The sequence below is a fragment of the Oryctolagus cuniculus genome, chromosome 17, assembly GCF_964237555.1.
Source record: "Oryctolagus cuniculus chromosome 17, mOryCun1.1, whole genome shotgun sequence".
NCBI classification, from domain to species: domain Eukaryota; kingdom Metazoa; phylum Chordata; class Mammalia; order Lagomorpha; family Leporidae; genus Oryctolagus; species Oryctolagus cuniculus.
In genome coordinates, this window is record NC_091448.1 from 22,982,573 (window position 1) to 23,004,306 (window position 21,734).

General features: G+C 44.4%; 1 protein-coding gene across 3 annotated transcripts in view; it reads left to right on the plus strand.

The window, feature by feature from the left end:
- The window catches only part of FBXL20 (F-box and leucine rich repeat protein 20), a 123,356-nt gene that overhangs the window by 34,254 nt on the left and 67,368 nt on the right, over positions 1-21,734 (plus strand). For all 3 annotated transcript variants that reach the window (XM_002719337.5, XM_051824905.2, XM_051824904.2), the window contains exon 2: positions 15,549-15,610. In XM_002719337.5, coding sequence (XP_002719383.2) covers positions 15,549-15,610 — 62 coding nt within the window. The remainder of the gene's footprint in view (positions 1-15,548; positions 15,611-21,734) is intronic.

A 21,734-nucleotide genomic window follows, 5' to 3' on the forward strand; every position in this document is an offset into this window, starting at 1 on the left:
GTCTCCCATGGGGTGCAGGGCCCAAGTACTTGGGCCATCCTCCACTGCACTCCCTGGCCACAGCAGAGAGCTGGCCTGGAAGAGGGGCAACCGGGACAGAATCTGGTGCCCCGACCAGGACTAGAACCCGGTGTGCCGGCCCCGCAAGGCAGAGGATTAGCCTATTGAGCCACGGCGCCGGCCCAAATAAATAAATCTTTAAGAAAAAAATTGCTCTGGTTATCTATTAGAATTAAGTTCTCGGCCGTCGCCGCGGCTCACTAGGCTAATCCTCCACCTTGCAGTGCTGGCACACCAGGTTCTAGTCCCAGTCGGGGTGCCGGATTCTGTCCCGGTTGCCCCTCTTCCAGGCCAGCTCTCTGCTGTGGCCCGGGAGTGCAGTGGAGGATGGCCCAAGTGCTTGGGCCCTGCACCCCATGGGAGACCAGGATAAGCACCTGGCTCCTGCCATCGGATCAGTGCGGTGTGCCGGCCACGGCAGCCATTGGAGGGTGAACCAACGGCAAAGGAAGATCTTTCTCTCTGTCTCTGTCTCACACTGCCCACTCTGCCTGTTAAAAAAAAAAAAAAAAAAAGTTCTCATTAAGAAAAGTTTACTAGACCAATTTTTTAAAATAATGAAGGTGGATCTTTTTTTTTTTTTTTTTTAAATAATGATTTTACCTTACTAAAGCAAAGTTGTGATTTGTAAGTGGATTTATGAATTTGTTTTGGTTCCAAAGTAGACTGAACGCACAATATAGTTCTGGTCATCAATGACATCTCTCCCCATTACTAGTTTCTTCTTTTTTTTTTTTTTTTTAAGATTATTTTTGTTTATTTCAAAGTCAGAATTATAGAGAGGGAGAGACAGAGATCGTCCATCCACTGGTCTACCCCCAAAATGGCCACAACAGCCAGGGCTGGGCCAGGCCAATGCCAGGCACCTCATCTAGTCTCCCACGTGGGTGCAGGGGCCCAAGCTCCAGGGCCATCCTCTGATGCTTTCCCAGTCACATTAGCAAGGAGCTGGATTGGAATTGGAGCAACTGGGATGCTGGCACTGCAGATGGCAGCTTGACCAGCTATGCCACAGCACTGCCCCACCAGTTTCCTCTTATAAGGACAATTGGGATCACACTAAAAGCTCACAGACTACAACTAGAAGACTTCTGGTTGGGCAAAACTTTTTTTTTTTTAATCTTTATTGAGACATAATTGACAAGTGGGGACGTTTATGCCACGATCAGACCTGGCCACAATGGTTCACATTCCTGCCACATATAAAACAGCCCCATCCAATACCTCCAGAGTCTTATCCCCCCCCCCCAAAAATTAATTTGAATACTTTTGTTTACATCAGATTCAGTTGTGGAGAGGGTTCCTCAGTTGCAGTTTGTCTTGATCCAAAGGTCTGTAAGTTGAAAAGAAAGGATATGCTCCGTATTCCCGACAATTGGGAGTTGTCACAGGGATAGAATAATGGCAATAGACTCACTCAGGAGAGAAAAGGAAGGCATATTGCAGTTGTTGGCCCCTAACAATCCTGAAATCCAGCGGGCACATGTTAGAGTCACCCAGTCCAGGAGCAGGAAGTATTCCCTGACGGGGCCTTGTTCTGCTTCCTGGACGTGGTTCCCTAATACGTTGTTCTCTGTGGCTCCTGGCTCTGTAGTTGGGGCTGTTAATTCTGCTGAGAAGTCTTCCCTTTTATTTAAGAAACATCTTATGAATCCAAGTACTTTCTCAGTGTACTTCTTTCCTATAGAATGTTGGGACTCATAGCTTCTTTTCATTTTGAACTGTTACCTTTTAATCCAGTTGGTACAACTTCTATAAAATGTTTTAAATTTTATTGGATCTGACTTGGTTCATTCTATGTCCCAAAAGCTGTCTGGTATCCATAGTTTGTTTCAAGACATAACCAATCTGGTAGTGTCAGGTCCTGTGGTATACTTCAACCTTCTTTTGTCTAGCTAAGAGCATCAGCTATGCAAGATCTTAAATCTTTTTGAGGTCTTAAAAGGATTTCATAGTCACACCTTTGATTGGATATTTATCTGGAGGGGATTTGTTATGTTGAGAATCTTATTGGCTTGAGAGACTGAAGACAAGGAACCTTTATTTATTTATTTATTTTGGACAGGCAGAGTGGACAGTGAGAGAGACAGAGAGAAAGGTCTTCCTTTGCCGTTGGTTCACCCTCCAGTGGCCAGCGTGCTGCCGCCAGCGCACCGCGCTGATCCGATGGCAGGAGCCAGGTACTTATCCTGGTCTCCCATGGGGTGCAGGGCCCAAGCACTTGAGCCATCCTCCACTGCACTCCCTGGCCACAGCAGAGAGCTGGCCTGGAAGAGGGACAACCGGGACAGAATCCGGCGCCCTGACCGGGACTAGAACCCGATGTGCCCGCGCCACAAGGCGGAGGATTAGCCTAGTGAGCTGCGGCGCTGGTGGAATCATTTTTGTTTTCCAGTCCAGCAGTTCGAGGCCCAGCATTTTTTCTGAATTTTTTGCAAAATGTGCATTTCTGTCTTCAACTTATTTCTCCCATTATTTTATCATATGCATCTAACAGAGCAACAGCCTCCTACAGCCCTCTCCAGAGACTTCCATTCACAGCATCTCGCTAGCAGTTAAATATACTTGTTTTATCAAATTAGTTAGTTGATGGCTTCGTCTCTGATTCTCTAACTCCCTTCCAGATCTTCCCACAATTGTGTTAGAGTCTAATTCCTATAATTAACCCCTATTTTCTGGGCCAGCACCGTGGGGTAGCGGGTAAGGCCTCCATCTGCAATGCCGGCATTCCATAGAGGCTCCCGTTCAAGTCCTGGCTGCTCCACTTCCAATCCAGCTCTCTGCCATGGCCTGGGAAAACAGCAGAGGATAGCCCATGTCCTTGGGCCTGCGCTCATTGCGGCCATTTGGGGAGTGGATCAATGGAGGAAAGACCCTCTCTGTGTCTCCCTCTCACTGTCTGTAACTCTACCTCTCAAATAAAATAAATAAAATCTTTAAAAAAATACTATTACTCTAACTACTATCTCTCTGATCCTCAGGTAACAGTAGTTTGGGGCTACTGATGGTCACAGAGGCAACATTCAGAAAGAAAACTAGACCCAGAAAGGACAAAGCGGAGTCTGACTGGCATTCTCTGCATTTCCCTCTGAGTGTGAAAAGACCATCAAGGAACACTGACTGGTGTCTCACTCTGCCTGATCTGATCGTTATGCATTGTGTACATGTATTGAGTTATCACACTAAACCCCTTAATTGTGCATAGGTAAAATATTAAAAATTTTTAAAAAAGAATTCTATAACTATGTATCAACTTATACTCTCAAGAAAGTGAAAAGACAATCTGAAAACCAAAGAGAAATTATTTGCCAATTATGTAATAAGGGCCAAGGATCCAGAATAAATAAAGAACTCTTGTCTTAACAAGTCAACAAAATACCCCAGTATTTAAGAGTAAAGAATCTGAATAAACATTTCTCCAAAGATAGCCAAACTATCACATGAAAAATATTCAACAATACTAGTCATTAGGAAAAACAAATCAAAATCCTAATGAGATGCTGTTTTACAATCACTAGTATAGCTATAAGTTAACAAAGGAGAAAAAAAATAACAGAGGTTGGCAAGGATATAGGAAAATTTGGACCTGTACTTTGCCGATGGCAGTGTAGAGTGGTGAAGGCACTGTGAAAGACGGTTTGTTTCTTAAAAAAAGTTATAGAAATACCATATAACCCAGATCTATACCAAATAAATTGAAAGCAGGTATTCATGAAAATACTTGTATACAAATGTTCATAGCAGCAAAATTCAAAATAACGAAAAGTCCAAGCACCACAAATGCCCATTGGCATGTATTTTATAAACAAAATGTGTTATATATGAATACATATAGTGGAATATTACTTGGTCATAAAAAAGGAATGAAGTGCTGAGACAGTACAATGTCTATAATCATCAAAAGCATTGCAAAAGAGAAATAAGCAGTCAGCGGTTTAAGCCACCACTTGCGACTCCAGCATTCCACATCAGAGCTCCATTTCAAATTCCAGCTTGCTCTGTTTCTAATCCTATTTCCCGTTAATGGCCCTAGGAAAGCAATGGAAGATGGTCCAAGTACTTGGATCCCTGCCCCCCACATGGAAGAGCCCGATGGATTTTTTGGCCCTGGCCCAGCCCCAGCCATTGTGGCCATTTGGGTAGTGAACCAGTGGGTTGAAATTTGATCTTTCTCTCTTAACTCTTATCACTCTACCTATGAAATAAATAAATAAATGTTAAAAAAAAATAAAGAGAAATGAGCCACACATAAAAGATTGAAGGACTCACTTATAGGAAGCATCCACGCTAGGAAAATCCATCTACAGAAAGCAGATTATTGGTAGCCTAGGGGCATGGGAAATGATTGGGTAAGAAGTGATTACTTAAGGGAACCAAGGTGTTCTGAGATCCCAAAGAAGTGATAGTTACACAGCACTGTGAATGCACTAAGTGACACTAAACATACTTCAAAATGATTTATTCTGTTATGTGAATTTCTCATAAAGCAGTGTTTCTGGATATGTCTTTGAGCATTTCTGCAGCAGGCTAGCATTTGAATCGGTAGACTAAGAGCTGTGGACCAGCATCATCCATTGAGGGCTTGATAGAAAAAAAAGTGTAGGAAAAGAAAAATTTTTCCTCCTTCAACTGAGATGTCCATCTTCTTCTGCCCATGGACATCAGTTCCTGGTTCTCAGGCCTTTGGACTCTGGAAATATTACCAGGTCCCCTCCCTGGTTGTTAGGCCTTCAAACTCAGATTAAATTGCACTACTGACTTTCTGTGAGCCAGTTCCTGTAATAAATCTCTCCATGTATGTGGATAAATCCTGCTCTCTTATTATCGTAACTGAATTAAAATATATTTGCATAAGACAATAATAAACTAATTTTGGGTTTATGAGATAAGTATGTAACATAATAAAGGAGAAAGGAAAAAATAGAGTTCTTTTGTAGCAAAGTTTATATTTTGCAGTGATTTAATTAGTGGTGAGCTGAAATAGATTGTGGCAAATTAAACTACATATTATAATTTCTAGATTAAACACTAAGAAACTAACTGAAAGAAATACATTTTTAAAAAAGTTTATTTATTTGAAAGATAGATTGTTCAGCTCCTGGTTCACTCAGTAGATGCCCATAATAGCTGGGGTTGGGCCAGGCCAAAACCAGGAACTGGGAACTAAATCTGGATCTCCCATATGGGTGGCAGAGAGCCAACTACTTAAGCCACCACCTACTGCCTTCCAAGTTGTACATTAGCAGGAAGCTAGAATTGGCAACACAGACAGGACTCAAACCCAGGCACTCTTGATCGGGGGTGTGGGTATCTCAAGCAGTGACTTAACCACGGTGTGTGTGTGTACATGTGTACCAGGGGACAGCAGAAGAGGAATAAACGAGACATATAGACAACAGATGGGCTGGTGTTGTGTTGAAGTGGGTTAAGCTGCTGCCAGCAGCACCGGCATCTCCTGTGGACACTGATTCAAGTCCAGCTGCTCTGCTGCTGCTGCTACTTTACTTTCTTGTTGTTGTTTTAGAAGACTTTTATTTAAGGAATACAAATGTCATGCATTTCATAAGTACAGCTTTATTAAGCTGCTCCACTTTTTTTTTTTTTTTGGACAGGCAGAGTGGACAGTGCGAGAGAGAGACAGAGAGAAAGGTCTTCCTTTGCCATTGGTTCACCCTCCAATGGCCGCTGCTGCCGGCGTGCTACAGCCGGTGCACTGCACTGATCCGAAGGCAGGAGCCAGGTGCTTCTCCTGGTCTCCCATGAGGGTTCAGGGCCCAAGCACTTGGGCCATCCTCCACTGCACTCCCTGGCCACAGCAGAGAGCTGGCCTGGAAGAGGGGTAACCGGGACAGAATCCAGCACCCCGACTGGGACTAGAACCTGGTGTGCCGGCACTGCAAGGCAGAGGATTAGCCCAGTGAGCTGCTGCGACGGCCCTGCTCCACTTCTGATCTAGCTCCCTGCCAATGTGTCTGGGAAAGCAGTGGAGGATGGCTAGAGGGCTTGGGTCTCTGCACCCATGTGGGAGACCCAGATGAAGTCCTGGTTCCTGGCTTCAGCCTAGCTTAGCCCTTGCCGTTGTGGCAATTTGGAGAGTGAACCCGCAGATGGAAGATCTCTTCTCTCTGTCTATCCCCTTCTCTCTCTAACTCTGCCTTCCAAATAAATTAAATGTATATAAAAAAAGAAAAGAAAATAGAATGAGAGACATGTCTAGCCAAATTAATACTTAAATGGAAATAGGCTAAATATTTCACTCAGCAGGCATGGATTGTCAGACTGGATAAAACAAGATTCAGCTTTATCCTGTGTAGAGGAGACACACACTATATTAAACAGGTTGAAAATGAGAGGATAGAAAGGTGGTGATTTGAACAGTGCTGGAATGAAATTAAGAAAATAATTCCATTCACAACAGCATTGAAATTAATAAAATACTTATGAATAAGCCTGCAAGAGAACTTATTCAGAGCTTTTGCACTAAAACTGCTGAGAGAGAAATTAAGGAAAACAAATAAATGCATATTTTATGTTTTTTGTATCTTACTTGCTAAATGAGTGACATCTTATTTATTAATTATTTGTATTGCTTTTCTGTTTTGTTTTTGCAAGTCATTCTACCGTGGAGATACAAAGTGAAAAAGCAAGAGAAGCTTGCTGGGAATTTACAGTTAAAAAGAGGGATTACAGTACTTCCAGATCCCCAAAGGATAAATAACATTCATTGATTCAGCAATTTCTGGGCACTGTGTTGGTTGCTGATTGTATTGTAATGAACTGAACTGACAGTGTTCCTTTCCTCTCAGTTTACAATCTGATACGAAGGTTACCACAGCAACTCAGTAAGCTTTCTGAGCTTTGGGGCATCCTAAGAGAAGGAAGAGTCACACTGAGTGAAGGAGGTTAGGAATCACTTCATGGGATCAGTAACATCTTCAGTGGGCATTCATCTGTTTTTTTGTTTTGTTTTGTTTTTTTTTTTGGCAGAATAGGTCATCTGTTTTTTTGACAGAATAGGCAGGTTTTGTTGCACATGTGCTGGAGGGAAAATAACATGAAGAAAGCAGGCACCTGTTTGCAGAGAAGCAAATGGTCCTTAAGTTCTTTTTAATTTCTATTTTCCTCTAGTTGTTTATACTTTACTACACATCCGTAAATAAACCAGGAATTATAATGTGCACCATTTTATATTCCAAAAAAATGCCAAAAAGGGGTTGGTGTTGTAGGTTAGCAGGAAAGGCTTTCCCTGTGTCACCAGCATCCCATATGGGTGCCGGTTTGTGTCCCAGTTTCTCACTTCCCATCCAACTCCCTGCTAATGGTCCAGGAAAAGCACTGAAAGATGACCTAAATGTTTGGACTCCTGCTACCCATGTGGGAGACTTGGATGAAGCTCCTGGCTCCTGACTTAATCCTGGCCCAATCCTGGCTGTTGTGGCGGTCTGGGGAATGAACTAGTGGATAGAAGATCTCTCTCTCTCTCTCTCTCTCTCTCTCTCTCTCTCTCTCTGTTTCTCCCTCTCTGTAACTACTGACTTTCAACTATATCTTTTATTGAAAAAAATGCTAACAAGATGTATTCGCTTGAAAAGCTGAGTGATAGAAGGAGACAGAGAAAGAGAGACCTTCTATCTAGTAGTCCACTCCCTAATTGGCCACAACAGCCAGGACTGGGTCATGTCAAAATCGGGAGCCAAGAACTCCATCTAGGTCTCCTTGGTGGGTGGCAACAACTCAAGTACTTGAGCCATCATCCACTGCTTCCCAGTCAGATTAGCAGGGAGCTGGATCAGAAGTGAAGTAGCCAGGACTTGAACTGGCACTCATATTGGACATGATATCCCAGTCAGCAGCTTAATCTACTGAACTATAATGCCTGCCCTACCAAAATACTTTTGATTTATACAGCCTAATTTCAGATGTGAAAAAGACCTGTAGGGACTGGTATTGTGGCACAGCAGGTTAAGCCAGCGCTTGCAGCACCTGCATTCCTTTTGAGTGCCAGTTCAAGTCCCTGCTGCTCCACTTCTGATCCAGCTCCCTGCTAATGCACCTGGGAAAGTGGTGGAGGATGAACCCGAGTGCTTAGGCCCCTGCACCCACATGGGAGACCTGGATGAAGCTCCTGGCTGCTGGCTTTGGCCTGGCCCAGCCCAGCCCCAGCCATTGCAGCCATTTCAGGAGTGAACTACTAGATGGAATGTCTCTCTCTCTTTCTCCATCTCCCTCTTTGTAACTATGCCTTTTAAATAAGTAAATAAATCTTTAATTAAAAAAAAACTTTAAAATTTTTATTTCATTGTCATAAAATACACATAATAAAATTTACCATTTTAACTGCCCAAATGAATTTCGGAGCTGGGCCGATCTGAAGCCAGGAGCCAGGTGCTTCCAGGTCTCCTACGAGGGTGCAGGGGCCCAAAAACTTGGGCCATCGTCTGCTTTCCAAGGCCATATCAGAAAGCTGGATCAGAAGAGGAGCAGCCTGGCCTAGAACTGGCGCCCATATGGGATGCTGGCACGACAGGCAGAGGATTAACCTGCTGCACCACTGTGCCAGCCCCAAAGATAAAATTTATTACAAGTAATTCTTTGTTTAAAAGAATATCTTTTAAGGACAATGCCGTCACATAGCCGGTAAAGCTGCTTCCTGCAGCACCAGCATCCCATATGGGTGCCGGTTCCAGTCCTGGCTGCTCCATTTCTGATTCAGCTCTCAGCTAATAAACCTGAGAAAGCAGCAGAAGATGGCCAAGTCCTTGGGTCCCTGCACCCACAAGAGAGACCTAGATGAAGTTTCTGGCTTTGGCATGGCCCAGTCCTGACTGTTGCAGCCATTTTGAGGAGTGAACCAGTGGATAGAAGCTTGCTCACTCGCTCTCTGACTCTGCCTCTCCTCTGTAACTCTGAATTTCAAGTAAATAACTAAATCTTTTTTAAAAAATACATTTTAAAACAAAAAAGCACATTCATAAATTTACTGCATATGTCAGGGACCCAAATTAAAATCAGTGTAAATATGCCAGAAAAATTTTTCTTTAAGATTTATTTACTTATTTGAAAGGCAGAGTTACAGAGACAAAGGAGAGGCTGAGAGAGAGAGAGAGAGAGAGAGATCTTCAATCCTCTGGTTCACTCCCGAAATGCCCACAACAGTCAGGACTGGGCCAGACTGAAGCCAGGAGCCAGGAGCCAGGAGCTGCTTCTAGGTCTCCCAGCTGGATGCAGGGGCCCAGGCACTTGGGCGATCCTCTGCTGCTTTCCCTGGTTCATTAACAGGAAGCTGGATTGGAAGTAGAGCAGCCAGGACTTGAACTGGTGCTCATATGGGATGCCAGTACAGCAGGCTGTGGATTTAATCCTATTGAGCTAAACCCTGGCCCCAAATTTGTTTTCTTATAAAGTCCAATGTAGACAGTTTTCAGCTGATGTGATTTTTTTCAGTCATGTGCAGACAATTTCAGATTTTTTGCTTATCTTTTTTTGTTAAAGATTTACTTATGTGAAAGGCAGAATTAGAGAAGGAGAAAGAGATCTGTCTGCTGGTTCACTCCCCACATGGCTGCAGCAGCTGGGGACTGGGCCAGACCAAAGCCGGGAACATGGAGCTCCATTCAGATCTCCCACATGGGTGGAGGGACCCAAGTGCTTGAATCATTCTCTGCTGCTTTCCCAGTTGCATCAGTGGGGAGCTGGGTTAGAAGTGGAGCAGCTGGGACTCAAACCTGCCCTCATATGGGATGCTGATGTCACAGGTGGCAGCTTAACCTGCTATATCATGACACCAGCTCCTCTGTTTGTCTTTAAAACTGTGGCTCTTGGGCCGGTGCCGCGGTTCACTAGGCTAATCCTCCGCCTAGCGACGCCGGCACACCGGGTTCTAGTCCCGGTCGGGGCGCCGGATTCTGTCCCGGTTGCCCCTCTTCCAGGCCAGCCCTCTGCTGTGGCCAGGGAGTGCAGTGGAGGATGGCCCAGGTACTTGGGCCCTGCACCCCATGGGAGACCAGGAAAAGCACCTGGCTCCTGGCTCCTGCCATCGGATCAGCGCGGTGCGCCGGCTGCAGCGCGCCGGCCATTGGAGGGTGAACCAACGGCAAAGGAAGACCTTTCTCTCTGTCTCTCTCTCTCACTGTCCACTCTGCCTGTAAAAAAAAAAAAAAAAAAAAAAAAAAAAAAAAAAAAAAAAAAAAAAAAAAACTGTGGCTCTTGACTGAAGCTCCAATCATCCTAACCACATTCTAAGCAGTAGAACGGAGGAAGGAAGAAGGAAATGACATGCATTCTTTGAAGGCGCTGCTGCAATTGCTCTCATCACTTTTCTTCCAGGACTTTATTACTGAGATATATTTAACTGCAGGTAAAATAAAGACTTCTTTCCACATAGCCATATGCATGACAGTTGGGAATTCTGTTACATATTCTATAAGCCTTAAATAATATAGGTCAGATATTCTTTTCTTTTTAGGACTTGGTTACTTTAAGCAGCAGAGGTCACTGATGAACAAGTCTTTCTTTCTTTCTTATTTTCTTTGTTCTGTCTGCCCTTTTCCACCAAAATTTCATGCAAATCAACAATTATATGAATGGATGACAGACCAAATCATTTAGCTTTTTAAAAAACCTATTTAAGAATTCCCTACTAAAAAAAAAAAAAAAAAAAAAAAAAAGAATTCCCTACTTACAGAAAACTTGGTAGTTAAATTGTCAGCTTGCTTGTTTAGGTGATGTTGCCCCCCCCCCCCCCCCCCCGCTTTTTTTTTAAGATTATGTATTTGAAAGGCAGTTAGAGGGAAGGACGCACAGAGAGAAAGACATCTTCCGTCTGCTGATTAAGTTATTTATTCCCCAGCCATTCGTGGGCCAGTCCGAAGGCAGAAGCTAGGAGCTTTATCTGGGTCTCGCACATGGGTGCAGGGGCCCAGGCATTTGGGCATCTTCCATTGCTTTCCCATTGGATTATTAGGGAGTTGGATTGGAAGCAGAGCAGCCTGGAATCAGATCACTGCCCACAGCGGATACCTGCATTGCAAACAGCTGCTTAACCCACTAAGCCACAGTGCCAACTCCAGATGTTGTCTTTTCTTGAAATACTAAGAAGAGAACAGTCTAGATACTCTCATGTTTTTTTCTTTACCACTTCCTTGTAATTGTTGATAGACTACAAAAATACATCATCATGTATCTCTGTGTTAATAGGAAATCAAATTACCTAAGAATGTTGAAAGTTTAAACATTCACTTCCTCTACAAATCATATATGTAAAATCCTTCACAAATGTGTTGTGATTCATTATATCCTTGATCTAAATTGTTTTGACAAACTTTATATTTTTGCATGGGAAACCTAGAGTTTGGATTTAGCTGAAATAGTAAAAAACTAAAATATATATTCTGTTGCTTTTATGAAACATTTGTTTTACAAATAATAGCACGAATAAAAGTGGAAACCATTTGGGTTTTCTAGAAAACAGTGAATGTTGTGTGTCTACTTTTAGGATTTTTTTTTTTTTTTTTTTTGACAGGCAGAGTTAAGACAGTGAGAGAGAGAGAGAAAGAGACAGAAAGGTCTTCCTGCTGGCGCCGCGGCTCAATAGGCTAATCCTCTGCCGGCGGCGCCGGCCCCCCAGGTTCTAGTCCCGGTTGGGGCGCCGGATTCTGTCCTGGTTGCCCCTCTTCCAGGCCAGCCCTCTGCTATGGCCCAGGAGTGCAGTGGAAGATGGCCCAAGTACTTGGGCCCTGCACCTGCATGGAGACCAGGAGAAGCACCTGGCTCCTGGCTTCGGATCAGCGTGATGCGCTGGCCGCAGTGGCCATTGGAGGGTGAACCAATGGCAAAGGAAGACCTTTCTCTCTGTCTCTCTCTCACTGTCCACTCTGCCTGTCAAAAATAATAATAATAAAAAAAAGAAAGAGAGAAAAATCCTACATCAAAGTTCCTGGGTTCAATACCTGACTCTGGCTTTTGACTCCAGCTTCTTGTTAATGCAGGCCCTGGTGGTAGTGGTGATAACTCAAATGATTGGGTTCCTGCCACTCATGTGGGAAACTTGAATAAAGTTCCCTGTTCCCATCTAATAGCCTGATCCAGGCCACTCTGGGCATTTGGGGAATGAACCAGAGGGTTGAAGCTTTCTGTCTCTGTCAATCTGTCTTTCTGCCTCTTCCCACCTCCTTCCCACAATGGCTGGAGCTGCGCCGATCTGAAGCCAGGAGTTTCTTCCAGGTATCCCACACAGGTACAGGGGCCCAAGGAATTGGGCCATCTTCTACTGCCTTCCCAGGCCATAGTAGAGAGCTGGATTGGAAGTGGAGCTACCAGGTCTTGAACCGGTGCTCATGTGGGATGCCGGCACTTTAGGGCAGAGTGTTAACCCTCTGCGCCACAGCACTGCCCCCAGTAAGAAATCTTTAAAAACAAAGATAATGGCTGGTTGTGGTGTAGCAGGTAAAGCAGCTGCCTGTGACACCAGCATCCCATATGCAGTCCCAGCTGCTCCACCTCTGATTCAGCTTCCTGCTGGTGGCCTAGGAAAAGCAGTGGAGGATGGCCCAAATGCTTGGACCCTTCCACTCATGTGGGAGACCCAGAAGAAGCTCCTGCCTCCTGGCTTCCACCCAGCCCAGCCCTGGTCTTTGCAGCCACTTGGAGAGTGAACCAGTGGATGGAAGACCCCTCTCTCTGTCTCTCCCTCTCTGTTCATAATTATTTCAAATAAATAAATCAATCTCTCTCTCTCTCTCTTTTTTTTTTTTTTTTGTATTCTGTTGCCTAGAAAAGTGCCTGATAGGGGCTGGCTCTGTGGTGTAGCAGGTAAAGCCACTGCCTGTAGCACCAATATTCCATATGGTCTCCCGTTTGAGTCTCAGGTGCTCCACTTCCGATCCACCTCTCTGCTAACATGCCTGAGAAAGCAGTGGAAGATGGCCAAAGTGCTAGGGCTGCTTCACCATGTAGGAGACCCAGAAGTATCTCCTAGCTTCAGATTGGCCTAGCTCTGGCCATTGTGGCCATTCTGGGAGTGAACCAGTGAATGGAAGCTCTCCATCTCTCCCTCCCCCATCTTTGTAACTTTGCCTTTCAGATAAGTGTCTGATATTTACAGGGTTTTCAGTAATGTTCATTACATAAGGTCAGTAGGAGTTTCTACTATACTTAATAGCAATAAACATACAGTTTTGGCCGGCACCGTGGCTCACTTGGCTAATCCTCCACCTGCGGCGCCGGCATCCCAGGTTCCAGTCCTGGTTGGGGCACCGGTTCTAGTCCCAGTTGCTGCTCTTTCAGTCCAGCTCTCTGGACTCTAGCTGTCAAAAAATTTTTTTAAATATACTTATTGGGTCTGGCGCTGTGGCACAGCGGGTTAAAGGCCTGGCCTGAAGCGCCAGCATCCCATGTGGGCGCCGGTTCTGGTCCTGGCTACTCCTTGGTGTGCCGGCCGCAGCAGCCATTGAGGGGTGAACCAACGGAAAAGGAAGACCTTTCTCTCTGTCTCTCTCTCACACTGTGTACTCTGCCTGTTAAAAAAAAAAAAAGGAAAAATAATATTTATTTTTATTTGAAAGGCAAAGTTAGAAAGAGGCCGAGACAGAGGCAGAGAGAGGGAGAGAGGTCTTCCATCCACTGGTTCACTCCTCAAATGACCACAATGGCTGGAGCTGGCCTGATCTGAAGCCAGGACCCAGGAGCTTCTGCTGGGTCTCCCACTTGTGTGCAGGGGCCATCTTCCTCTGCCTTCCCAGGCCGTAGCAGAGAGCTAGATTGGAAGAGGGGCATCCAGGTCTTGAACCGGCGCCCATATGGGTTGCCAGCACTGCAGGCAGAGGCTTTACCTGCTACTCCACAGTGTAGGCCCCTGGCAGTTGCTTTTTTACATAACTTTAGTAGTCAGGCTAACAACAGGTGTGATCTCCTTGTGGCATAAGCAGTGGTTTTGTATAAAAGTGTTCATTTTGGGGGGTCAGTGTTGTGGCATGTTGGGTGAGGCCACCTATGATACTGGCATCCCATATGGGCTCCAGTTGAAGGCCCAACTGCTCCACTTCCCATCCAGCTCCCTGCTGATGCACCTAGGAAAGCAATAGAAGGTAGCCTGAGTAATTGGGCCCCAGCCATCCATGGTAGAGACCTGAGTGAGGCTTCTGGTTTCTGGCTTTGGCCTGGCCCAACCCTGGTAGTTGTGGCCAAATATTTGGGTTGTAGACGAACTGATAGATGATTTTTCTGTCAGTCTGTCTCTGTAATTCTTTTTTTTTTTTTTTTCTTTTTTTGACAGGCAGAGTGGACAGTGAGAGAGAGAGACAGAGAGAAAGGTCTTCCTTTTCCGTTGGTTCACCCTCCAATGGCCGCCGCGGCCGGTGCGCTGCGGCCGGCGCACTGCACTAATCCGATGGCAGGAGCCAGGTGCTTCTCCTGGTCTCCCATGGGGTGCAGGGCCCAAGCACTTGGGCCATCCTCCACTGCACTCCCTGGCCACAGCAGAGAGCTGGCCTGGAAGAGGGGCAACCGGGACAGAACCCGGTGCCCCGACCAGGACTAGAACCCGGTGTGCCAGTGCCGCAAGGCGGAGGATTAGCCTAGTGAGCCGCGGCGCCGGCCCTCTCTGTAATTCTTTCAAAAAATAATTTTTAAAAAGAGAAAAGTGCTCATTGTGAGTGATTTGATTAATTGCTCACTTGTGTACGTCAAGAATGCTGATGGTGATTATGAAACATGAAATATTCTCGTTCCCTATTCCAAACTTCTGAAGGGCTTTAAAAAAAAGATCTATTTATTTATTTGAAAGGCAGAGTTATGGGAGAGGGTGTCTTCCATCTGCTGGTTCACTCCTCAAATGCCCACAATGTCTGGAGCTGCAGTGATCCGAATCCAGGAGCCAGGAGCTTCTTTCAGGTCTCCCACATGGGTGCAGGGGCCCAAGGACTTGGGCCATCTTCTGTTGCTTTCCCAGGCCATAGCAGAGAGCTAAATCAGAAGTAGAATAGCCAGGACTTGAACCAGCGCCCATATGGGATGCTGGCACTACAGACAGCGTCTTTACCTGCTATACCACAGTGCCGGCCCTGGAACACTTCTTTAAACAAGCAAATGTGAGCCAATTTTAGAAGTGACTTTATCTAAATGGCCTCTTGGAATAGTTTTCCATAGTAATGTGACCTTGGCAGTACCTCTGTTTCCTTATCTTACAAAATGAAGATAATAGGGATGGCATGAAAATTAAAAACGTTAATTCAAACACATGAAAACAACTTAAAACAGTATCTGTCATATCATCTCATCCTCCTGACTGTCTCTAGTTATTTTTCTCTAAAGACAAGGAATACACTGAATACTTCAAGACATTTTTCAGCCCTAAGAGTCTGAAAAGACATTTGACTTATAATACTCCCTGTACTTTTTTAGCTCTCTCTTAAGAGAATCACCTCTAAACTGAAGAGTTGGATGTAATGAAGTATTAAGTAACACTTGACACAATGATTTTGTTTTTGCAGATGTTCTCAAATAGCGATGAAGCTGTAATCAATAAAAAACTTCCCAAAGAACTACTATTACGGTAAGTTGGAATGCTGAGTTTATGTTGGTTTTTATACATGTCTATTATATTGGTCTACTTTAAAATTTTTAGAATTGTTGCAGATTTTCTTAAATGTGTAGTCTGTATTTGAATTCTTAAATTTATTGATTGTTTTGCCAGTCTTACTCTACATTTTCTAGCTATGACTCAAAAGTAAGTAGTAATATTTTTCTTTCAACTTAGACCTATATTTGATTTTGTTGACCAGTTTTCCCTTTGTCCTATTCTTCGATATAATGTGAGAGAGGTAATATTTTTTATCTTATTAAGTCCTTGGAATAGTGATTCTGATCTACCCCTTACTCCTGTTCCCCATGCCCAATATCACAGTGTTTTGTTTTGTTTTGTTTGTTTGTTGTTTTTTTTTTTGTTTTTTTTTTTTTTTTTTGGACAGGCAGAGTGGACAGTGAGAGAGAGAAAGGTCTTCCTTTGCCGTTGGTTCACCCTCCAATGGCCGCTGCGGCCAGCGCACCGCGCTGATCCAATGACAGGAGCCAGGTGCTTCTCCTGGTCTCCCATGGGGTGCAGAGCCCAAGCACTTGGGCCATCCTCCACTGCACTCCCTGGCCACAGCAGAGAGCTGGCCTGGAAGAGGGGCAACCGGGACAGAATCCGGTGCCCCGACCGGGACTAGAACCCGGTGTGCCGGCGCCGCCGCAAGGCGGAGGATTAGCCTAGTGAGCCGCGGCACCGGCCACAGTGTTCTTATGAAGTGATTTATTGGAACAAAATGTTGAATAGACCAAGAAGCTGAATGGAAAAGTTATAGCCCTTCATTTTAAAAATTGATGGGGGCTGGTGCTGTGGCATAGCAGATAAGGCCGCCACTTGCAGTTCTGGCATCCCGTGTGGGTGCCAGTTCGAGTCCTAGCTGCTCCTCTGCCAATCCAGCTCTCTGCTGTGGCCTGGGAAAGCAGTGGAGGATGGCCCAGGTGCTTGGGCCCCTGTACCTCCTGGGAGACCCAGAATAAGCTCCTGGCAGTCCTGGCTTTGGATCAGCCCTGCTCCAGCCTTTGCAGCTATTTGGCGAGTAAACCAGTGAATGGAAGACCTCTCTCTCTCTCTCTCTGCCTCTGCCTCTCTCTCTCGTTAACTCTGCCTTTCAAATACATAAATAAATCTTTTTAAAAAAATTATTTTATTTATTTGAAAGACAGAGGAGTTAGAGAGAAAAGTAGAGCCAGAGAGAGGTCTTCTATTCCACTGGTTCACTCCTTAAATGACCTCAATAGCCAGAGCCGAGCCAATCTGAAGCCAGGAGCTTCTTCTGGGTCTCCCACGTGGGTGCAGGCGCCCAAGGCGTTAGGCCATCTTCTACTGCTTTCACAGGCCATAGCAGAGAGCTGGATTGGAAGTGAAGCAGCCGGGACCCAAACCGGCGCTCAGATGGGATGCCAGCACTGTAGGCTGGGGCCTTAACCCGCTGTGCCACAGTGCCGGCACCGTAAGTAATTATTTAAAAAAAAAAAAAAAGTTGAGGCCGGCGCTGCGGCTCACTAGGCTAATCCTCTACCTGCTGCGCTGGCACCCTGGGTTCTAATCCTGGTTGGGGTGCTGGTTCTGTCCCAGCTGCCCCTCTTCCAGTCTAGCTCTCTGCTGTGGCCCAGGAGTGCAGTGGAGGATGGCCCAAGTGCTTGGGCCCCTGCACCCGCATGGGAGACCAGGAAGAAGCACTTGGCTCCTGGCTTCGGATCAGTGCAGTGCACCGGCCATAGCGGCCATTTGGGGAGTGAACCAACAGAAGGAAAATCTTTCTCTCTGTCTCTCTCTCTCACTGTCTAACTCTGCCTGTCCAAAAAAAGCATGGGGCATGCATTTGACCAGGTGGTTAATATGTCACTATGACTGCTCCTATCCCACATCAGAGTGCCTTGTTTCAAGTCCCAGCTCCATTCCTGATTCCAGCTTCCTGATATTGAGCGTTCTGGGAGGCAGCAATGATGACTCAAGTAATTGGGTTCCTACCATCCATGTTGGAGAATTGGATTGGGTTCCTAGCTGGTGGAGGCATTTGAGGAGTGAAACACAGAATCAGAAGCTGAGTAGCCAGGACTGGAACCAACATCACAAGGGTAGGCTTAACCTGCTCTGAATCACCAGACCCTGTTAAGTATTTTGTATTTTAGTGGTTAACTTTAAGACCAAGATTTGGGGAAATTACTTGACTTTCTGGTAACTTGTTGTGGTTTATGTTTTTGTATTGTATCACTCTGAAACCCAGATTCCATATTATGGCATGTGAGAGTGTTCATGATGTGACAAGAGAATAATATGATCTGGCCTTTAAAATATTTTTAAAGGATTCATCTGGCTACTTTGCAAAGCTCAGATTGCAGGATAGGAGTGAGGAGCAATAAGAAGGCTTCTAAGAATGTCCAGTCAGGAGACAAGGGGTACTAAAGTAACATTTCTGCAGTTCCTTAAACTGTAGGATTGACTACTCTGGTTCTTTCTAGCTGTACTCATTATTATTAACCTCACTGTAGTCCCTGTTGATGGGCTGTGAGGTATATAATTACCAGAGAGTGAACATTACTAGGGAAATCAGAGGAAGAGAAATTTGTAACTCACACTACTCTCAAACCTCACTGGCTTTTTCTCTAAGGCTATGGAAGGGTGATCAGGCGACTAAGGCTGACCACCTTAGTGACTGTAACACTGTGCTGTTGTGCCTTGGAGGGAGCAAGTGATAACCCAAATCCTTGGGCCATTGCCACCCATGTAGGAGACCAGATGGAGTTTTTGTCTCTTAACTTAAATGTATAGTTCAAGACTAGAAACAGATGCTACTGGAAGGGAAACTGGGTGGCTGGAAGACAAGAATAGAAGGAGGGCGGGCGCTGTGGTGCAGTGGGTAAAGCTGCCGCCTGCAGTGCTGGCATCCCATATGAGTACCAGTTTGAGCCCTGGCTGCTCCTCTTCCAATCTAGCCCTTTGCTGTGGCCTGGGAAAGCAGTAGAAGATGGCCCAAGCTCCTGGCTCCTGGCTTCGGATAGGTGCATCTCTGGCCATTGAGACCAATTGGGAAGTGAACCAGTGGGTGGAAGACCTCTTTCTGCCTCTCCTTCTCTCATTCTCTCTCTGTGTAACTGTGCCTTTCAAGTAAATCAATCAATCTTTTAAAAAAATAGAAGGAAATCTTACTTTTATTTTCTACTATGCTTTTCTGTATTTTTCTTTTTATGTTGTTTTTAAAGGTTTATTTTATTTTTTTGAAAGAGTTACACAGAGAGAGAGAGATGTCTTCTATACACTGGTTCACTCCCTAAATGGCTGCAACAGCTGGAGCTAGGCCGATTCAAAGTCATGAGCCAGGAACTTCTTCCAGGTTTCCCACGTGTGTACAGAGATCCAAGGACTTGGGCCATCCTCCGATGCTTTCTCAGGCACATGAGCACGGAGATGTATTGGAAGTGGAGCAGCTGGGACTCAAACCGGCGACTGTATGGGATGCCAGCACTGTAGGCCAGGGCTTTAACCCACTGTGCCAAAGTGCCGGCCCCTGTATTTTTCCTTTAGATGTTTTTCTTTTTACATTTTCACTTTGAAATTGTGTCATACTTAAACAAAAATTAGCAAAATATAATTCAAGTATGCCTCAGTTTCCTCAGTTATCAAAATCAGGAGATTATCTCTGATATAGTGCCTATCAACAAATCTACAAACTTTATTCAGATTCCTTAACTGTCCTCCTACCAGTAACCTTTTTCTGACCCTGGAACCTAATCTGGATATTTCCCTAGTCTTTTGTCTTTCATAACTGTGATACTTTTAAATGGTATGGTTAGCTATTTTATATAATATCCTTCGATTTGGCTTTGTCTCATACTTCCTTTATAATTAAATCAAGTTATGTATTTTGGCAAGTGTACTATAGAAATGGTCTTGTGACCTTTACTATGTATTGTAACAAGACATACATGGTGACATTAGTTTTGATTACTTAATTAATGTATCTTTCACATAGCCACTGTAAAATTATTTTTCCCTTTTAATTAATGTGTTTCGTAACTATGTAGATGTTCTGTTACTCATTTTTGTTGGTTAATTTTAGCATCAGTTGTCACTATAGTATTTACCAGGAGTTTGAATTTGCAGTTATATCTATATTGAGTAATTAGAAGAGCTTTTCTTTCTTTTCCATTTGTTTGTAGTATGGACTCTTGGACACTTGTTTTATTCTATGAGTTATGTTGTTACTGTCATTGCTTATTTTGTTGCTCAGCTTTGAATTTTGTACTGTATCTGCATTTGCTTTTTTAAATTACAGTTTAGTGGGCTGACGCCACGGCTCACTTGGCTAATCCTCCGCCTGCAGCGCCGGCACCCCAGGTTCTAGTCCTGGTTGGGGCGCGGGATTCTGTCCCAGTTGCTCCTCTTCCTGTCCAGCTCTCTGCTGTGGCCAGGGAGTGCAGAGGAGGATGGCCCAAGTGCTTGGGCCCTGCACCCGCATGGGAGACCAGGAGGAAGTGCTTGGTTCCTGGCTTCGGATCAGCACAGAGTGCCAGCTGTAGCAACAACCATTTTGGGGGTGAACCAACGGAAGGAAGACCTTTCTCTCTTGTCTCTCTCTCTCTGTCTAATTCTGCCTGTCAAAAAAAAAAAATACAGTTTAGTAATTACACAACATTTAGTTTAGTTAGTTTTTAAGTTACATATTACAGCCTTCAATCTAGCATATGTTAACATACAATAGGAGAGGTTTGTTGTTAGAAGCACCCTGTTTCCTTGCATTACAACAAGATAACCAGTGAATTAAGCAAGTGTTCCTGTTTCCTCTTAACTTTAACTAACTTACTGATTGTCCTTTTTTCCTTTCAAGCAGAGATTATTATTAATGGCTTAGCAAGCTGGAACCCACTGTTTGCATAATATAAAATTCACTTTGCAGGATTGACAATATGTCCTTTCAGAGCAGGACCATGTGCAATTGTTTAGGGGTACTTCTTATAAAATGAATGTCAGTGTTTATAAGACAATGACTCTATGTGCGTTCCAAGAGTCACTGTGAAATGACTTGTTTCTCCAAGATTCCTTTGTAGGATGATATTGATAACTGTAAAAATGATGTGAAATAATCAGACTGCTTGAGCCCATGCATGCCCTAAAAGACAAAATACAATTTCAGAAAAAGGATAATTAGTACTTAGATTGTGAAATGTTTTCATTATTTTTCAGCTCTTGGTGTTGGGTCATAATTTTGACATAATAAATGATATGTATGTGTAATTGGGTTGGAGATGAACTTTCTAAACTTAAGTGGAAACAATGAATATCTGTTTTATTTTTCTTTGTCTAAAATAGATGAGAGATGAGCATTTGGCACAGCAGATAAGATACAGCTTAGGACACCCACATCCCATACTGGAGTGCCTGGGATCAATTCCTAGGCTGTGCCATTATCTTTGCCTTTCAGAGCGCACATTAGCAGCATGCTGCATGGGAGGGAAGGCACTATCCCAGGCACTCTGGTGTAGAATGCACGTGTCCCAGGCGGCAGCTTAACCCACTGCACCAAATGCCTGCCCCTCCACTGAGTTTTAACAAATGGCCATATTACAACAAGATGTTTTTGTCCCCTCAGAATCAATATGTTGAAACCTGATCACCACTGTAATAGCATCAAGAGGTGGGATTTAAGAACTGATTGAATCAGGAACGGGGTTTAGGCCTTCGTAACAGAAGCTCCAGTCTTGTCCGCTCCTTCTACAATGTGCAGACATAGGTAGAAGGTACCATCTTTGAAGCATTCAGGGAATGATTAAATTATCTTTCCTCAAACGGGATGGATATTCAGTCTCTTGATTTGAAAGTAATTATTTTCCAACAAAACACATACCAAAAACATTTGAGATTAAGCAGGAGATACATTTATTAAAATGGTCTGGATTAGGCATGGGGCCCAGTGGTTAAAACAGCAACTGGGAGATGCACATTCAGTATCAGCGTGCCTCCATTCAATTCCCAGTTCTATTTGTGAGACAGCGTCCTGATAATACAGACTCTGAGAGGCAGCAGGTGATGTACTTGGGTCTCTGCCACCCTCATGGGAGACAGAGATTTAGTTCCTGGCTCCTTGCTGTTTTTGGCATTTGGAAAGGAA